Source organism: Vigna unguiculata, chromosome 3 (genome assembly GCF_037176805.1).
Source record: "Vigna unguiculata cultivar grain cowpea cultivar isolate G323 ecotype 2 chromosome 3, ASM3717680v1, whole genome shotgun sequence".
NCBI classification, from domain to species: domain Eukaryota; kingdom Viridiplantae; phylum Streptophyta; class Magnoliopsida; order Fabales; family Fabaceae; genus Vigna; species Vigna unguiculata.
In genome coordinates this window covers 12,550,854-12,570,565 of record NC_140794.1, presented here as the reverse complement: position 1 = coordinate 12,570,565, position 19,712 = coordinate 12,550,854, and the positions used below count along the sequence as shown (strand labels likewise).

At 34.2% G+C, this 19,712-nt stretch overlaps 1 protein-coding gene across 1 annotated transcript; it reads right to left on the bottom strand.

Moving 5' to 3' along the window:
- Window positions 1-925: 925 nt before the first annotated feature.
- Window positions 926-3,970, bottom strand: LOC114176891 (ubiquinol oxidase 2, mitochondrial). Its single transcript, XM_028062079.2, has 4 exons — window positions 3,524-3,970; window positions 2,870-2,998; window positions 1,953-2,441; window positions 926-1,216 (listed from the first exon to the last, which is right to left on the bottom strand). The coding sequence occupies exons 1-4, from the start codon at window positions 3,833-3,835 to the stop codon at window positions 1,157-1,159; spliced, it is 990 nt and encodes a 329-aa protein (XP_027917880.1). The 5' UTR covers window positions 3,836-3,970; the 3' UTR covers window positions 926-1,156.
- Window positions 3,971-19,712: the final 15,742 nt, after the last annotated feature.

Genomic DNA, 19,712 nt, shown 5'->3' with positions numbered 1-19,712 from the left:
TTTTGATAAGTTAATCATAGTCTCTCTAAATGTATAATGGGAAATAAACTCACACAAGGAGATTATTAATTAGATCATCTAATGCAAGATTGACAATAATTAGAAGAAAGTTATTAGAAAACGTTAATACAAAAGTAATGACCATCGAAAGTCTTCAACATGAAATCAATAAACGCTTATAACATGTGTTTAAAACAATATGCAAGTTTTATTTACTCTTCACCAAATGCCTGTTACAATCCATAACAATTATGAGAAAGTAGACAAACTTTTCTCATAACTTGTATGCTCAATTTGATATCGAGTAATACGAAAAAAAAGTTTGTCCTTTGCATAAGTTGAGTGTAACAGAAAAACCGCATAAAAATAAGAGAGGTATATATATATACTACTGCCAAATCTTTTAAGTGATAGATCTAAATATCGTCTAATAAACTTTAAACAAAGTACTTTTTTCTTTTAAAAAAATTCTTTTACCTTGTGATGTCTATTCTTTCAAATGCGTGATCATAATTTGTATCTTTTTATCAAGGAGTTTTCTTTCTAGTTTTTCAAACAATATTTTATTCTAACTAAAAGTAACAATAATAAAGTATTCAAGAAAACTAAAACTTAATGTTAAAGAATACTTATTTTTTATATCCAAGGAAGATAGAGGAATAATCAAGGACAACTTTTTATATTTGGTGACAAATAAGAAATGACAATGATAACATTTTAAATTAAATTCTGATTAATAAATGGATGAAATCTAATGTTAGGATGAATTGATATAAAATTATAGGTCATATATTACTTTTGTATGAACAATTGATTAACCTTTATTATATTCAACAAATCTTTTCAAATCATTTTTCGACCAAGCAGTTTATCAATAGTTAAGTTTTCTGCATCACTCTTTCCATTTTCATCCTTCATACTTGACTGTCATCAAATATAATAAATGCATATTAATTTATTATTCTATCTCATTGTCCTCTAACTTTATACTCGTGGAAGAAGTACTTATCTATATCGTAATGGTAACATACATGGTTCTCAGATGAGATATTGCACTATAATCATTGACATATTTACTTTAAATGCTATATCCAACGGTGTCATGGTAAAGGACTGTACTAAGCAAAACGTACTTCATCTTCGTGGCAGCAAAGACTTAGTGATAACCAATAGGAGCTGGTGCTTCCCGCAGTTCTTTACCTTGAAAGTGGATATCCTGCATCAAAAACATTATTGTATTAAATAAAAATCAACATGGATCAGCAATGCTTAAGCAATGTCCACATGGAGACACATTTAATATGATAAATAAACATGGTAAATTTAATCAACCTTAGTTTCAAACAAACTAATATATACCATATCACTACCTCCGAAGTCCGGAACCCAAAACCTAAGTAGATTGACAAGGAAGACATATCACAACTACTTATAATATGCTGTCTTACTAGCTAGGTGGTTACAATTTGTATGTCTCTATCCTCTCAATTCTCTCATAAACGAAGTATGGAAAAGTGAAACTTATTCCTTTTGTTGGTCTTTGTTAAACCTATTCAACTAGGTATGTCAATAATAATGTAGGAATGTTTCTTCTGCAGCAAAAGCTGCTTACACACTCGTCGGTTCCATAACTTTAGTACTGAAATTCTAGGCAGGGACTGTGAGCAATTGGAGGAAGAATGTCCATCTAGTTGTCTGCCAGATTAATATTCTTAGTGGATTTTATCTTATACCATTCTCATCTTTTTCATAAATGTACATTTTTCATGATTTGTGCTCCATGAAAAAAAAAAAATCATTATAAGTCAAAGGAATTTGGAAATGAAATAAGTATAAAACAAATATATCATAAAAACAGAACAGTTTTAGCGGTAAGTTCGTGAAGTTGAAGAAGCATCCTTGTTTTAAGACAAGAAAAAAGGATGGGTATGCAAGTAATAAAGAACACTCACAGAAGCAAAATGATTCACATCTCGATGATGAGCCTCGTCAGCACGAATGACTGTTATAACATCTTTCAATTTGGCATCCTTGGGAAGCCTCCAGTAGTCTATTGCAATGGCAGGAGCAGGAACATTTTCGATTGCACCACTTTCAATATCCTTTAAATACTCCGTGTAAGAATGTATAGCCTCCTCCTCAAGGTACCCAACAATTCTATGAGCCACCTTGGGGGAGAGTATGTAAAGTACGAAAAACGCATTGAAGAAAACTCCCTGTACAGCAATAACCAGCAGTCTTTCGTACCATTTGGGCTTCACAAGTTCCACCATAGTCATTAGGTGCATTCTCTCATTTTCTGCTTCCTCCATCAATGCTTTGATCCAACCACCGCTTTGCTGAAACTTACGGAGAGACCTGAGGTGCAACAACATCCCTCCTACCATGCCAGGTACAGCTGCAACTGTTTCTAGCATCATTGCGCGGCAACCATACCGTCTCTGAAAATATGTATGGAGAATGATAAAGGACATATCACACCTTCAAGAATAAGAATATCTTGTAAAATGATATCATGAAACTGCATCATGCAGTCCTTATAACAATATAAACTAAGAAATATAGATAACATAAAACATTCATGGTTCACACTTCCATGAATAAGTAAAAAATGAAGTTATTAATAAACATCTAATTCACAACCGAAATATAATTATACAAGTAACACTAAAAACCTTTCTAATGTACCAATAATGCAATTTTTATCATCTAATCAAGTTTGAGCCAACCAGTTCTAAATAAACTTAACAGATCCACATGACTTACGAACTTGTAGTTTTAGCAACCCATAAATACTTATTTTTTCCTTTTGTTTTGGATCAAACTATAGGAAATTTCAAAATTGAGTGAAATATTGCAATTCACACACCTGAAAAAACAAATCTGTAGGAATTCTGAGGAGTTTCACGGTCCTGTAAGCAACTTTGTCCAGAAAATTCTTTGGCACATGATGTTTAGTAAGATCTATCGACAGGTTTGAATGATAAGTCTCCCAAGGCTACATAGGCAAATGAAATCACAAGCCAGTAAGCATTCAAAGAAAATCATAGCCACATCATTTAATAATAAGTAGATTACGTAGATGTCCCAAAATCTTAAAATTTTAAAAAGTCCATGATGAAAATGTAATTTCTCTGACACATTAGGTTAACAGATTAAATATGATTAGATCTGAGCAACACTAAACAGTAAGTTAAAGAACCAAAATAACAAAAATGTGTAACGTCGTAGAATTTTTAACAGCAAGACTAACCTGATACATAAGTTACACAAGTAACATTTTTTAATTTTAATTCATGACAATGAATTCTTTTTAGAGGGACGGTTTACCTATAAGTTTAATAAAATATTCCAACAGTTACTGTATCAACATAAAACAACAATCAACGAAAATCTACTCCGAGAAGTCAGGAATCAACAACAAAATCCGCAGAGAGAACTCCACAGTAATCAATCTGATAAACTAGTAAACGCAAATATATTCAGTTAAACCTTCGTTCCTGATCAGAAACAGAATCCTCACCATGAAGCAGTTCCAAGGCCACTCCGTTCCGTCCTCTCTCATAATCTTCGGCCTCGAAATCCCCCAATAACTGGACTCTACCACACTCTTCTCGGCCTCGGCCTTCTCCTTATCCTTCTCCGGCAACTTAGCTTCCGCCTGCGAAGCCATCGACCTCCTCCAGTAGAAGAGACCTCCGTTAGCGGCGCCGGCACAGAGAAACCTCGTTTCCGGTGCCGCATATGCCATCACCGCCGTCGAACCGAGGCCGTTGCAGTTGCGGCCATTGAGCAGAGCTCGCCGAACCGTACAACTCAATGCAATGAACTTCATCTCTCGAGAGAAGAATCGCGTTTTCCAGATACTTCGTTTATGAGGGACATTCCATGAAGTGTGTAGTTGCGGTTAGTGAAGAAGAAACGTAGCTCGCATGAGCAGGGAAAAGAATCAGCAAGGGGAAGTTAGTTACGGTCCCATGTGTGTCTCATGAGGCAGGTTAGGAATGCTCTTGACCGTTGATTAAAGACGGTGACGAATCAACGGCTGCGATGATGATGGGAAAGGAGTGGAGGGTGTTTGATGGACATTAACTGTCACTAGAATGACATCTACTTGGAGTGAGTAAGGCGGTAAGAGTTGGGTTATATTCATGCCTAACGCAGAACACACGTAGTGCTCCGACTCAACCAATAATAGCTAAAGTAATGTCTGACTTTGACCATTAACATATTTATTTAACCATATTTCAAAAACATTAAGTTTATTTATTTTGTATTTTCTTTTTACGATAATAAAATTATTATTATTATAATTATAAATTAAATAAAAATAATTTTTATAATTTATTTTGAATATTTTTTATTTATTTTGTAAATAATTTTATAATTAAAAACATAATTAAATTTAAAATATTGGTTAAATAAAAAAATATCAAATTAAAAGAACCAGATATTTAAAAGATAAAATTAATAATATAACTATTTTAATTTAAGTTATTTAAAATATAAAACTAAAACATAAATATAAAAAAAAAATTATATATACTAATGAAAACAAATATGCATTTGTCTTCATTTTCTTAATTTTAAAATAAATATAAATATATTTATTTATTTACTTTAGATATAATTTTTTTATTAAAAAGACTTAAGAATAATTAAATGAATGCAATATTTAAATATAATAAAATGGTTACTTCAAAATAAAATAATTAGTTTAATTAAATAGTAATTATTTATTAAAAGATAAAATTGAGAATAAAAAAATATCAAAATGGGACATCGCTTATATCTATAGATATAATAATGGAGAGAATGTTATCCAGTATCTTAAAACACCGATTAAAGAATAATTAATGCTTGATTTTTATTAGTTTCATAATTTTTATATTAAAAATCAAAATAATTAAATACATTAATTTAAATATTATATATATAATAAAATTTTGTAAAGATAAAAATATCTTTTCAAATTTTATATAATATTTTTTAATGCAAAAAGAACTTTAAAATATTTAAGATTTCTACTAAAAATATCTGTATCTTGTTTTTAATATTTAGGTGTTTAATTCTATTTTTTTTTATTAATTTAAATATTTTTATTTTTAATTATATGTAAAATTTTAATAATATTAAAATATAATTATTTTATTATTTAATTAATTTCTAATTTTTATTATGAGCATTAAATAATTTTTTTAATACATTTATATAATATTTATGAGTGTTTTTATTTTTTATTTAAAATAAAATTATATTAATAATAATTAGATAAGATTTTATTTAATATTATATTTAATTATATATTTTTATAGAATTTAATATATATCAGTTATCTTCTACCAATTTCTTTATAATACTGTTTAGCGACACCTAAGTATATAAGTCATTCAGAATATTTATGGCAGTGTAGGCATTACTTGGAAGTTGGACAACAAACAATTTTTTGGTTGGTTGGTTGTTCTGTATCGTATTCATGGGAATTATTCGCATACGTGTCTTCAAAAATATTTTTAGTTTTTATATAAATTAAATTAGTTTAAGCACAAGTTGACTGGTAGAAATTCTTTCATAATTTTTTAAATTGTTATTTTTAATTTATATATAAACTAATTTTACTTCACAAAAAAATTATTATTTTAGTGTTGTTTAAGTTTGTCCAAAAAATATTATCTCATGAATAATATTTATTAAACTTATTTTCTTAATTTTACGGTGATGCTTTATGTGAAGACAGAATATTTACGTTAATATTCTTTTTCTTAAAATAAAATTTTAGTTTTAAATTTTTAATTTTTTATAAATAATATGAAAAATCATATATTATACCACTAAATTATGTTAACTTAATATTATTTTATATGTGCTCTTAAAGGATAACAAAGTGAATTGAAATAAAAATCAAGTTTATTTTATTTTATTTATTTTATCTGTACAAAGTTTTAACAGATTATTGTTAAAAAAATTGAAATTGTTTTTAAACTAGTAAATGATCCTCTAGATTGTACACTCGATAACATTATGAAAAAAATTTCTAAACTTTCTAAAATTTTATTCAAGTCTTTTTAAGAGTTAATATGTTATTTTTAATTTGGTTAAGTGGTTTTTCATTTAGCTAAATTTTTATCAATATCAAATCTTGTTTCATCGGCCAAAGACCTAGTGAAAAGTCCACGATAATATGATGATGACATCAGTTCAGCAATGACAACGTGATCCACACCTATTATTTGGATTCAAAGTTCGTTTGCGTCGGATAAATGGGGATGCATGGTTGCTACGTATTTCTCGTCAGCTAAACTGACAAAAATGAATAAGAAATAAGAAATAGAGGGATAAGGAGTTATTGAGAATTGAAACCTCTTTGCTCCCTGGTTGGTTCGTGAGGTGGTTGGAAAGAAGAAGCGCGAGTGTCACTGGAAGGGGCTTTGAAGGTGAGCGCGGAAGCTATGCTCTCGAGTCAATGCAATGCGCGATAAGTCGTGGAACATTGCATAACGATTTGAAGAAGTCCTTACGGTGAATGCAGAATCATACTCACGACGTTATTCACAGGTGTTGTTTGCAATCGCAAAGAAAGGGGAAAGGAAATGTGACTCGTTGTGATGGGGAAAACAACAACAAACAATATACCAGAGAATGCAGCAGATATAATTTCCCCTAACTTGCAAGAATCTATGAGGAGCAATAATCAAAGAGCAGCAATAATAAATCACCAAAAGCACAAATAAAGGCACCAAGATTTTTAACGTGGAAAACCCCTCAAATCAAGGGTAAAAACCACGAGTCGTCCAGACCAAAGAAATAGCTCCACTATGATCAACAAGAGTACAAAAGAGTCTCAATCAATAGCACAAATTAGTGCCAACACCCAACCAAATAACAAAGCAACAAAGCTTTCAAATAGAGAAGAACAAGAGGGGAAAACCTCTACAAATCACTGCTGCAGTGCGAAATTAATATCTCCCAACTCAGACCTCGTATCAAAGATCCGACCGGTCAGAATGAAGAGCAATGAGTTCCGAATCTGCTGTAAATATTTCAGCCCGATCCAACGGTGAACGAATCCGCAACGCCGAATTTACTACGACAGCTCTATGAAAAACGTGAACAGAATTTTCCCTCTATGTGTTAGGGCTTTCAGTGTATTCTGACTCTATTGTTCTGCCTCTCTCTTTATTTTATAGCCTCCTCTCCACTAGGTTTAAGTGAGACATGAGCTTCTCAAATTTTGGGCCTTTTCTCCACATAGGAAGGGAGCCCAATACCCAACAAATCTCCCCCTCACAACTATGTGGAGATAACCGCCAAACCGGCGATCTCACAACAAACTTCAAACTTTCCTCTTGGCAATGCTTTAGTCATCATATCAGCACCATTATCATCTGTATGAACTTTTTCCAACTCCAACAACTTAGCATCCAAAGCATCACGTATCCAATGATACCTCACATCAATATGTTTGGATTTAGAATGAAAAGTTGGATTCTTACCAAGATGGATAGCACTTTGGCTATCAACAAACAATGAATAGTTATCTTGCCTAAAACCAAGCTCCTGCAAGAATTTCTTCAACCATAACAGCTCCTTGCATGCTTCAGTAATAGCAATGAACTCTGCCTCTGTAGTAGACAACGCTACACACCTCTGTAGTCTTGATTGCCAAGCCACAGCTCCTCCTGCAAACTTTATCAAATAGCCCGAAGTGGACTTTCTGGAATCAATATCCCCAGCCATATCTGAGTCTGAGTAACCCATCAAAGTAGGTTTATCACCTCCAAAACAAAACTTCATATCAACTGTACCATGAAGATACCTCAAAATCCATTTCACAGCATTCCAATGCTCTCTACCTGGGTTTGACAAAAATCGACTAACTGTACCAACAGCATGTGCAATATCTGGTCTTGTACACACCATCACATACATCAAACTGCCCACCGCAGATGCATAAGGAACTCTACTCATATTGGTCTTCTCAACTTCATTTGAAGAACTCTATTTAACACTCAGTTTAAAATGAGTAGCAAGAGGAGTACTCACAGCTTTAGCATTTTCCATCTGGAATCTCTGCAACACCTTCCTAATGTATTGCTCTTGTGATAGATATATCTTCTTTTCTCTCCTATCACGTGAGATATGTATGCCAAGAATCCTTTTAGCAGCTCCCAAGTCTTTCATGGCAAAAGACTCGCCAAGTGTCTTCTTTAACCTGTCAATTCTGGAAATATCTTTCCCAACAATAAGCATGTCATCAACATATAATAACAGGATAATAAAGTCATCATTAGAAAAACTTTTAACAAAGACACAATGATCAGAAGTAGTCTTCTTGTAACCCTGCTCACACATAAAAGACTCAAACTTCTTATACCACTGCCTTGGAGCCTACTTCAAACTGTATAGACTCTTCCTTAGCCTACACACATAATCTTCCTTGCCTTCAACAAGAAAACCATCAGGTTGCTTCATGTATATCTCTTCCTCCAAATTACCATGAAGGAAAGTTGTCTTCACATCTATCTGCTCAACCTCCAAATCAAGAGTAGCAGCTAAACTTAGCACAGTTCTGATGGATGACATTTTCACCACAGGTGAGAAAATCTCATTGAAATCAACACCCTTTTTCTGTCTGAAACCTTTCACCACTAATCTGGCCTTGTACCTTGGAAGCGTAGAATTTGAATCTTGTTTCACCCTGAAAATCCACATAGTTTCCAATGCCCTTTTGCCCTTAGGCAATTTCACCAAGTCGTAAGTGTGATTATCATGCAAAGATTTCATCTCATCTTGCATTGCATCCAGCCACTGTTTCTTCTCTTCACTATCCAAAGCCTCTTCAAAACACTCAGGTTCTCCACCGTCAGTCAAGGTTATGTACTCATCACAGGAATACCTTGTAGAAGGTTGTTTCTGTCTATTAGACCTCCTGAGTTGGACTTGAGGTGATTCAGGTATATCACCAAGATCGTCATCATCATCATGTTCCTCTTGAGCATCATCAATTGGAACCTCTACTCCACTTCCAAACTGTTGATCATCAACATCACCATGTTGCTCATTGTTTTGAGCTTCTGTTTCAACATTCTCCAAATTGTGAGCGGACAACCTCATCGGATTACCATCAGTGAGATTACTATCTTTCTCGGGTGTGGTCTTCTCCACCTTATCAATGTCTTCAATGGTCTGGTCTTCCATGAATTGTACATCACGGCTTCTAACAAGCTTCTTCTCAACAGGATCATAAAACCTGTAGCCAAATTCATCCTCACCATAGCCAATAAAGATACATTGCCTTGTCTTTTTATCTAACTTGGATCTTTCATCCTTAGGAACGAACAAATGCCCTGCAACCAAAGACACACAAATGATCATATCTAACATTCTTACCAAACCAAATTTTGTCTGGCACCTCAGTATTCAAAGCAACTGCGGGACTGAGATTAATAACATGCACAGCTGCAAGCAATGCCTCTCCCCAAAAGTGCTTAGGCAACTTTGCTTCCGAAAGCATACATGTAACCCTTTCAACCAAGGTCCTGTTCATCCTCTCCGCTAGACCATTCAACTGAGGAGTTTTAGGAGGAGTCTTCTCGTGTCTAATACCATGCTGCATGCAATAAACATCAAAAGGTCCACGGTACTCACCACCATTATCACTACGGATGCATTTCAGCTTCTTGCCTGATTGCCTCTCAACCATAGCATGAAATTCCTTGAATTTTTCAAGTACTTGACCTTTCCGCTGAATAGCATAGACCCATAGCTTCCTGGAACAATCATCAATAAAAGTAACAAAGTAAAGTGCACCATTAAATGATTTTACCTTTAATGGGCCGCAAACATCAGAATGCACCAATTCAAGCAATTCTGACTTCCTTGAGGGTGGATGCTTCTTAAAAGATACTCTGGTTTGTTTACCAGCCATGCAATGAGAACATTTCTCCAATTCTGCATTTCTCAATCCCATAAGCACATCCTTTTTAGCTAAGCAGTTAAGCCCTTTCTCACTTATATGACCAAGCCTTCGGTGCCACAAAGATGCCTCCATATACATAGCATTCACACTGTCTTTAGCAACCAAAGCTTTAGTCCAATACAATTTAGATTGTTTCTCCCCTCTGGCCATAACCAAGTTACCTTTAGTGAGCTTCCATTTACTAGAACCAAAGTGATTGTCATAACCACAATCATCAAGAAACTGCACAGAGATTAAATTAAAACGAACATCTGGAGCATGTTTGACTCCTTTAAGCAACAACTGCACTCCCATGTTGGTTTGCAGGCAAACATCACCAACACCGATCACTTTAGACTCACCATCATTACCCATCTTCAACACTCCAAAATCACCAGAAGTGTAAGATGTGAAGAACTCCTTCCTAGGTGTAACATGCAGTGTAGCACCACTATCAATAATCCACATGCTCTCATCAGATACAAGATTGATGGACTCAAAGTCACGAAGAAGAACAAGATCACCATCTGTAGCAGTAGTGACACGATCATCATCATCATCATTCTCTCTCTGTTTGCCCTTCTTGTCTTTGTTCTCCTTTTTCCACTTAAAACAGTATTTCTGAATGTGCCCAGTTTTATGACAAAAATGGCACTCTAAATTCTTGTATCTTGACTTGGACTTGCTCCTACTCTTCTCTCTACCACCTTTATGTTCCTTTTTCTGAATTCTCCCCCTAGCTTCTGTAACAAGCATCTCATACTGAGATGAAGAACCATGTGCCTTCCTTCTCATCTCTTCATTAAGAGCACCGCTCTTTGCCATCTGAAAAGAAACAACACCATTCGAGGCAGAGTTCGTAATTGAAACCCGAAATACCTCCCAAGACTCTGGTAGAGTATTAAGCAACCATAATCCCATAACTTCGTCATCAAACTTTATGCCCATTCCTGACAATTGATCTAGGAGCCCTTGCAACTCATTTAAGTGATCAGAAATAGAAGAATTCTCCCTGTACCTCAAATTCATCAAGCAATTTAACAAATACAATTTATTATTGCCCGACTTAGAAGCATACAAAGACTCAATCTTCTCCCACAAAGCTCTGGCATGTGTCTCATTAGCAATATGATTATAAACATTATCTTCAACATATTGCCGAATAAAACCACATACCTGTTGGTGCTCAAAGTCTCATTCTTCTTCAGACATAGAATCTGGCTTCTGTGTAGTAAAGATCGGAAGATGCAATTTCTTGACAAATAATAAATCTTTCATCTTGCCCTTCCACAAATGATAATTTGTACCATTCAAAGCAACCATCTTTTCATTTGCCTCCATCATTCAAGCAAGTAAATATAGCCCAACCAAGAGCTCTGATGCCACTCTGATGGGGAAAACAACAACAAACAATATACCAGAGAATGTAGCGGATATAATTTCCCCTAACTTGCAAGAATCTATGAGGAGCAATAATCAAAGAGCAGCAATAATAAATCACCAAAAGCACAAATAAAGGCACCAAGATTTTTAACGTGGAAAACCCCTCAAATCAAGGGTAAAAACCACGAGTCGTCCAGACCAAAGAAATAGCTCCACTATGATCAACAAGAGTACAAAAGAGTCTCAATCAATAGCACAAATTAGTGTCAACACCCAACCAAATAACAAAGCAGCAAAGCTTTCAAATAGAGAAGAACAAGAGGGGAAAACCTCTACAAATCACTGCTGCAGTGCGAAATTAATATCTCCCAACTCAGACCTCGTATCAAAGATCCGACCGGTCAGAATGAAGAGCAATGAGTTCCGAACCTGCTGTAAATATTTCAGCCCGATCCAACGGTGAACGAATCCGCAGCGCCGGATTTACTGCGACAACTCTATGAAAAACGTGAACAGAATTTTCCCTCTACCTCTCCCTCTATGTGTTAGGGCTTTCAGTGTATTCTGACTCTATTGTTCTGCCTCTCTCTTTATTTTATAGCCTCCTCTCCACTAGGTTTAAGTGAGACATGGGCTTCTCAAATTTTGGGCCTTTTCTCCACATAGGAAGGGAGCCCAATACCCAACACGTTGAAAGTTCACTTCTGCCATTGAAGCTCGTCGTAGAGAAAGGGGGAACACATTGCTTGCTCACTTACTCGTTGCCATTGAAGTTTCTCTCGCACTTGTGGCAAAAAAGGGGAATGAACTCACACTTTGCAAAAGTCCTAATTTCGCTTAACCTATTCCAAACCCCTGAACTCGCACTTGCGGCAGAAATGAGACGTATAACATTCATATATGAGAGACATTTGATGTGGCACTCGCTGTTGTAGAAAAGGGACGCACAAAGTTTACTGCAAGACAAAATGGAGCTAATATGAATTTGGGAGAAGGGGAAAGGTGACCGCAAAACATAACCTAATATTTTTTTTTCTTTTAATTAAGTGATGTATGCGTGAGCCATCCGACCCCATCAATTGAAGGACAATGCATGGGCCATCCAACGCTTTAATTATTTTCTTTTAATAAATACACTTAATGATGTGTAAAGTGGGTTGTGCGTTGGTTTAGTTGACACTCTTTGCGTTCTCATTATGGCTTACGTCATTTTTGGGAGTTAAACAGTAATATTTCTTGTAGTGTTCGTGGTCTCAAGCAAATAAGTATTATATTCATGAAGTAATTTTATCAATTTGAATTTTTTCAATAATATATCGATATAAGTTGACATTTTATTGTCTTTTATATACAAATTGATTTCTTTCTAAGTATTATGGCACTCATTCTTTTAGAGGTTAATATGAGAGTTTTTTCAATATGTAGAATAAAAGCCACTCTTTACCTATTTGTATGTGAATTACATGTTTAGAACTTTCAATTACTAAATTTTTTAGTTGATTTTATAATAGCCTGCAATTCCTTTTTGTTTTCTTCTAAGATAAATAATGTAAAATTAGGTCTCTACCAAATTAAAAATCTAATTGTATTAATAACTTGGGTGAATTAATATGTGATTTGAATATTTTGATTATATATATGAGACTAAAAATAAAAGTATTAGTCTCATAAACTATATGTTAACTGTCTTGCTTTATGTCATGTTTAGGTAAGAAATTCCGAAACAAACACAACAAAAGTTTTACGCCAATCAGTGCGGTGCAATTAGTAATTATAAACAAATGGGTTTCCATTTGTTTCCATTTTTTACCACAACAACAAAAGAGAGAAGAGTTTTTTCACCCTTTTATAGTTCATAGTTGGATGTTAACTAATGAGATTTTTTTTTTTACTTCTATACCATGTGTTGAGAAGCTTGTTTTCTGTAACATCCCATTTAAATAATAACATAATTAAATGAAATCTTACACCGGATAATATAAAAAAGCCAAGTTGCGGAGTATAAAGTCACTCCTTACAGTTATCCAAGGTACTTAAAAGGAAATACTAAAGCTCATTACAAAGCCTACAACCCAAAAGGAGTAAGAAATAGCCGATATTCGAAATAAAGCCTTGGGGGTAATACAATACACGGGCCTTAGCCCTAAAGAAAAGCCCAAATAAAACATGAAGTCCAGCCCAGGTAGACTGTGTAGCAGAATCATCTCTTCCCGGTTGACCTCGACTACCTCTCGCATCTGCTCCCATCAATAAATTGATGATCATTGCAAAGGTAGAAGAACAACATACAAGGCAATCAAACAAGCCAGGGTAAGCTAGAGCCAAAAAGATTTTATCATGCAATCAGATATACTTTCACAGTCCAATATGCATACATCATCCAAGCATGTTATGACCTTCCAATCAATACACTAAGACTCGACTCGACTCATCCGGATACATATAACCTGGTCGGATTCAGCGGATGCTTGCACTTGTGGTGGATACCTCTGTTCACCCCCGAGCTGCTCACCCCCGAGCTATGTGTTACAAGTGTTACAATGAATCAATCCCCCACACACAAGGTTAGCCCTTAATGAGTTTCAGGCCTCCTGCTACTCTCACCACAAGAGTCAGTCCGCTCTAAGTGAGACTAACTGACTCTTTAGAGTGTCAGGATGCAATCCTTACCTTGAATCCTTACCAAATTATATAGATGGAGCACCACCATGGACACCCACTAACAGGGGCCATGGAATTACGTCCCGACCACTGAAGCACAACCCTGAAATCTCACCTAGAAATTTCAAGGAATTACGTACTGACCACATACTATACATATTCAAACAAACAGTAATATTTATCATGCTTATAAATCTCATGCCAACCTTTATAATTCATCCTCATACATGCTCCATGTTGAATCCATTCCAAATCATCCTTCCCAATTCATGAATATAGAAATGTAATTCATACCAACACCATGCCACTTTGATTACCAACCATCTCATACAAGTCACATTCCAAGGTCATGTTAAACGTATCAATCACAGACCTTAAACCATTCTACTCATACCTATTCGCCCAATTCATGCTTTTAAAAGTAATTGAATCAATCCACAAGTTCAAGTTAAAGTAAGGAATTAAAATTCTGCAACAATTCTCGCTTAAGCTAGACTGATCTCGCTTAAGCTAGACTGGTCTCGCTTAAGCTAGAAATTCTCGCTTAAGCTAGACTGATCTCGCTTAAGCTAGAAATTCTCGCTTAAGCGAGACTGATCTCGCTTAAGCTAAAATCCCTCGCTTAAGCTAAACTGACAGCTTTTTAATGATTTCAACATGTAAAAACACAAAATCCCAAACATAAAAAATTTAAGAAAACACAAGCACGTTGTATAAAACGTTGGCATCATATTTCATGCTTTAAAAGAGTAAACAAATCAATTATGGGAGCATACAAGCATTTAACAATTGTCAATCTCGCTCAAGCTAAGGAGCTCTCGCTCAGGCAACAAGGTCTCTCGCTCAAGCGAAAAACTTTCGCTTAAGCGAGATTGAAAACAGAGAGTACTTCGAGTTCTCGCTCAAGCTAGCTCATCTCGCTCAAGCGAGAGGCCTTCGCTCAGGCGAGCACTCGAAAATAAAAGGGTGCGAGTTATTGTCATTCTCGCTTAGGCAAGAGCTCCTCGCTTAGGCGAGAGCTTCCCGTTTGGGCGAGAAACAACTCGCTTAGGCGAGCATAACAGATCTCACCTGCTCTCACGCATGCAAAGCCAAAAATCCATCCAGAAACAATACACCGATTATTTTCACACCATCAAAAGCACATGAAATTATCAAGAGCACCCAACAGAAACAAAAAGACACATTATTTATAAAAGCATGAAAAATCCTAGCTTCCCTCACATGGATAGATGCTAGTGGAAAGCACAGGCACCTACGACAACGAACCCAACAGCTTTAGGAGCATACTCAAGAGGTGGAGCAGAGAATGAGGTTGAGCTTACTTGAATCTGAATGAGCTTCGAGCCCTAGCAGAGCACTGTTTGAGGGGAAAAGAGGAGTAAGATGACTGATTTTTGCAAAATGGGCAGAACATGAGAGGGTTAGGCTGGTTTAGGGGTTTTGGGATGCCTTATAGGCCAGCCTTAGGCCCAACTGACTAAGAGAGGCCCTTAAATTTTAGGACAAAATTAAAATGGGTCTTACATTTTCCAAGCCCAATTACATATAAAAACAAACAACTCTACTTCTTATTCTCTCATTTTCTTCTGTATGACACTTCGCAACTAAAGAGAGAATCATGTCAAGTTTTATTTATTCCTTTTTTCATTTTCTTCTTACTATTCCTTCTTTCAATCTAAAGTGAGTTTTACAATATCTTACAATATTTGTTTTCCTTCTCTTGTTTCTTTAATTTTAAGAGTTTTTTTTTAATCTCATCGGAAAATATACTTTTCTAGAGTTCTTCATTTGAATTATATTGCTAGAAAATGGCTTGAGAGGTAGGGGGTAACTCCACACTCTAATATTAATTTTGGGGAACTTTATTTTTGTAATTTCATAACCTTTTTTATTTTGTTCTATTTATGTACGAGTGTTAATTGGTGAATGTATGTGGATTTTAAAAACTCTAGGTTAGATGACTCAAATTTGAGATATCGTTGTATCCAATTGGATTGAAATCTAACGATTTGGACTAAGTTTAAGGATGTAATTTTACTCATACTAATTTGTGAATATATTATTATTGTTTTTTGTATTTAGTTTACAAATTTGGCGTTAAGGTCCTAAACGGTATAATCATCAAGGCTTCACTAGACAATTAAATATCAATAGGTCATTTGTGAGTTTTGATGATAACCAAATACACTAAGTACCTTATATTTTTTTTAATATGTATGTGAAAATTCTTAGCATGAATTTCACTATAAATAAGTTATAAGTTGTAATAAAATCAATTGTTTGAAATATGATCATCAACAATTATTTGTGTTTAGAAATTATTTAAAATAAACGGTCAAGTAATTGTATAATTAAGGAAACAAACGAATTAGAGCGATTATGATTAGCTTCTACATGTGCAAATCTTGTTTGAATTGTTTCCAAAAACATAACCAAGGTAAGCATTTTGACTATCTAAATCAAAACTTCTCATATCAAGCGTCTAAGTTAAGGAAGATGAAGATTTTCATCGAAAATTAGCAAATATCAATCATTAACACAATTAAAGTAATGATAGTCTTTTAAACCTACATAATAAGATCAAGCTAAAGATGAAGAACACACAAAGAAATCAACAATTATTTCTATCTTGGTGATCTTATAGTGTTCTTTGTGGGTTTGTTATAATCTTTATAATTGTTCGCATTATGACGTATACCTAGTAAGTTTGCATTGTTCTCCCTTTGATAGTGTTCTTATTCTCAAGAGAAGCACAGGTGATTAATGTAATTAGGATTTAATCAATTGATTGTTTAGTGAAACATCTCTCTTAAGTTTCCTACTTAATGGAGAACTAGACCTACATTGAAGTATGGATGAATTTAGGAGAATCCTTATAAAATCTTGTATGGATGAGTTATAATAGTACATATACAATTAAGAGATTTTTTTTGTAAACTTAAAAGAATTAAAGGTGGTGAAAGATTGTTAGGGATTGATGTGCATGTTTGAATAAAAAAGTTAAATTCACATTGCCTCGAAAACTATTCCCGATGTACCTTTTAGTTAAAGGCGTCATGTTCCACTCACCCTATATTTGTGGGATACAATGACTAACCAAAAACTATTCATATTAATGTAACACCTTCATGTTAGAAATGAGTTTGAGACTCGATAATACTTGATGTAACATCCAAAAATTTTTGTTTAAGGGATTAAGTAGAATTGTTACTTGTGTTTATAAAAGGGAGTTTCACAATTTAATACATTGAATTTTGAATGATCCCATTTCAAAATGTTTCGTTTTTCAAATGTTTTGTTTGATTATGACAATTCAAATTTAATGAATTTTAATTTTTTATTTATTTTGATAAAGTATTTCAATTATCCACAAATTAAAGAACTACATAAATATTACATAATTGTTAAAATTAAAAAATATCAAATATGGGTAGTATTTGGTAATCAATCTTAATTGATATTTTTTGTTGTCAAAGTTCTTCAAGATTTTTTCATTTTATATTTTCAAATTTTTTGCTCAATTTACATTAAACGAGATTATTTTTAAATAATAAAGACTAAACCCAAGTAAGACAGCACCGGGTCCAGTTTATCCAAGGTCGAGAGTAGAGATTAACTTAATCACTATAAAAATCAGTGTACAATTAAATTAAAAGATTAAGGAAAATAAAACACCTCTCTTGAAGACAAAAGAGATAAAAGAATACTTCCTCTAAATCATACAAAGAATCTGACCAACTTTCCTAGCAACAACAACAATACTCAATCTTCCAAGAACCCTCTTAGGAAAAGTTATCGCTCCACTCACATTAGGTTTTTCAAAGCTCTTTTAAGAACACTCATAGAAACTCTTTGCAATCACTCTGATTCTCATAAAGGAAGTTTTACAAGTGAAAAAAGAGTTTTATTTAAAGCCATTCGAAATCCGAGTTCAGTAGCTACAAAGACAAATCCAAAACTACCAGGGATAATCGATTATCACTTATGATAATCAATTACTCTAGTTTGTTTTCTAAAATCAAAAGTTTGATCAGATAATTGATTATCCAGGGAGATAATCAATTATTCCAGTGAGTTTTTGAAAATTGAGCACAACTTAAGATAATCGATTATCCTAAGTGATAATCAATTACCACAATGAATTTTACAAAAATAAGAGAGTCCAAAAGGATTAAGAGCATGTTGTTGATTCTAAGTCAGTCTAAGCTACTTTAAAACATATTTAACTTATTTACAAGATGACTTTAAACATAAAAACACTTGTCTTTAGATTATTTTCCAATTGGCTTTGAGATTCTTTGTCATCATCAAAATCTTGTTTAACTTTAAGCTTGTATTATGCTTTTGTCAACATAAGTTGGTTTGGGTCTAGGTCAAGTTAAGTCGTCCTTAGCTTAACTGAAGCTAGAGATGTCAAAATGAGTTTTAACCCGTGAGCCAATCTGGCTCACTGGTTCAAGCCGGGTTGGGTTGAAAAAAATTCAGTTTTTTCAAAAGTGAGTTGAACTCAACCCGGCTCACTTAACCCACGGGTTAAACGAGTTCGAGCCGGGTTAAAGGTGGGTTGAACCACTTAACCCACCAACATTTTTTTATATTTTTTTAATAATTATTTATTACTCCTAATTATATAGGTTCACAATTTCATATTTTTTAAAATGCTAGAATGTTGCTCAATAATATTTGAATAATTTGAATGTTTAATTAATTTGATTGTCAAGTTATATATGTTGATACTTTAATCTTTAATTATAATCTTTATAGTAAATTTCTCAAGCAGCCGTCTTATAAACATTTTTTTTCTAAATTAACATGACAAAAATGTGTAGTTTTTTATTTATATTTTGTTGAATAATATGACAACAAATGTGTAATATTAGCTATATTTTCTTGGACTATATGAATACTTTCTTGGAAATAATTCATCATATATTGGTGGGAAGCATGATGAAGACATTGGTTTTTGATTTTCCTGTGATTTTCATCTTATGGGTTGCTTAAAAAATTATTTAAATATTTGATACTTAAAAATAACTAATTAATTTTTTTATGTGGGTTGGTGAGCCAACCTAGTTAACCCACCAACCCGTGGTGAGTTGAGCCGGGTTGCAAAATTTCTAGCTCACCATAAAGTAAGCTGGGTTGGGTTCAATCATTTTCAACCCGGCTCGTGGTGAACCAACCCATGTGAGTCGGGTTGACTCACTTTGTCATGTCTAACTGAAGCCAAGTTGGGGTGGATAAACGTTCATTCAAGTCGTGGTCGACCCACATTCAACCAAGTTGAGCTAGGCTTGGGTGGGTCTTACTTCAATCAAGACCATGAAGGCCCTAGCCCATTCAAGACCAGGTGAAGCTGAGCCTTGTCAAATCGAATCTACCTTACCTAAGTCAGGATGAATTTGTCTTAACCTAGGTCAGGTCAAGTTTACCCCAACTCAAGTTGAGTTGTCAAGTTGGGTCAACATGGATTGGTCCAGTTGAGTCGACCTAGATCCACATCAAGCATGATTGACGAGATCCAAGTAAAATAGAGTTAGGGTGAGATCATACTTAATTGAGTCAAGCTAACCAATGTTAAGTCGATTTGGGTAGGGTACAATTTGAGTCGAATTTAGGGTGTGTTTGATCCTTAACTCTTTACAACGAATACAATATCGAAAAAGTCGATCCATATCCAATCATTTCTCATAAATCTCTTTAAAGA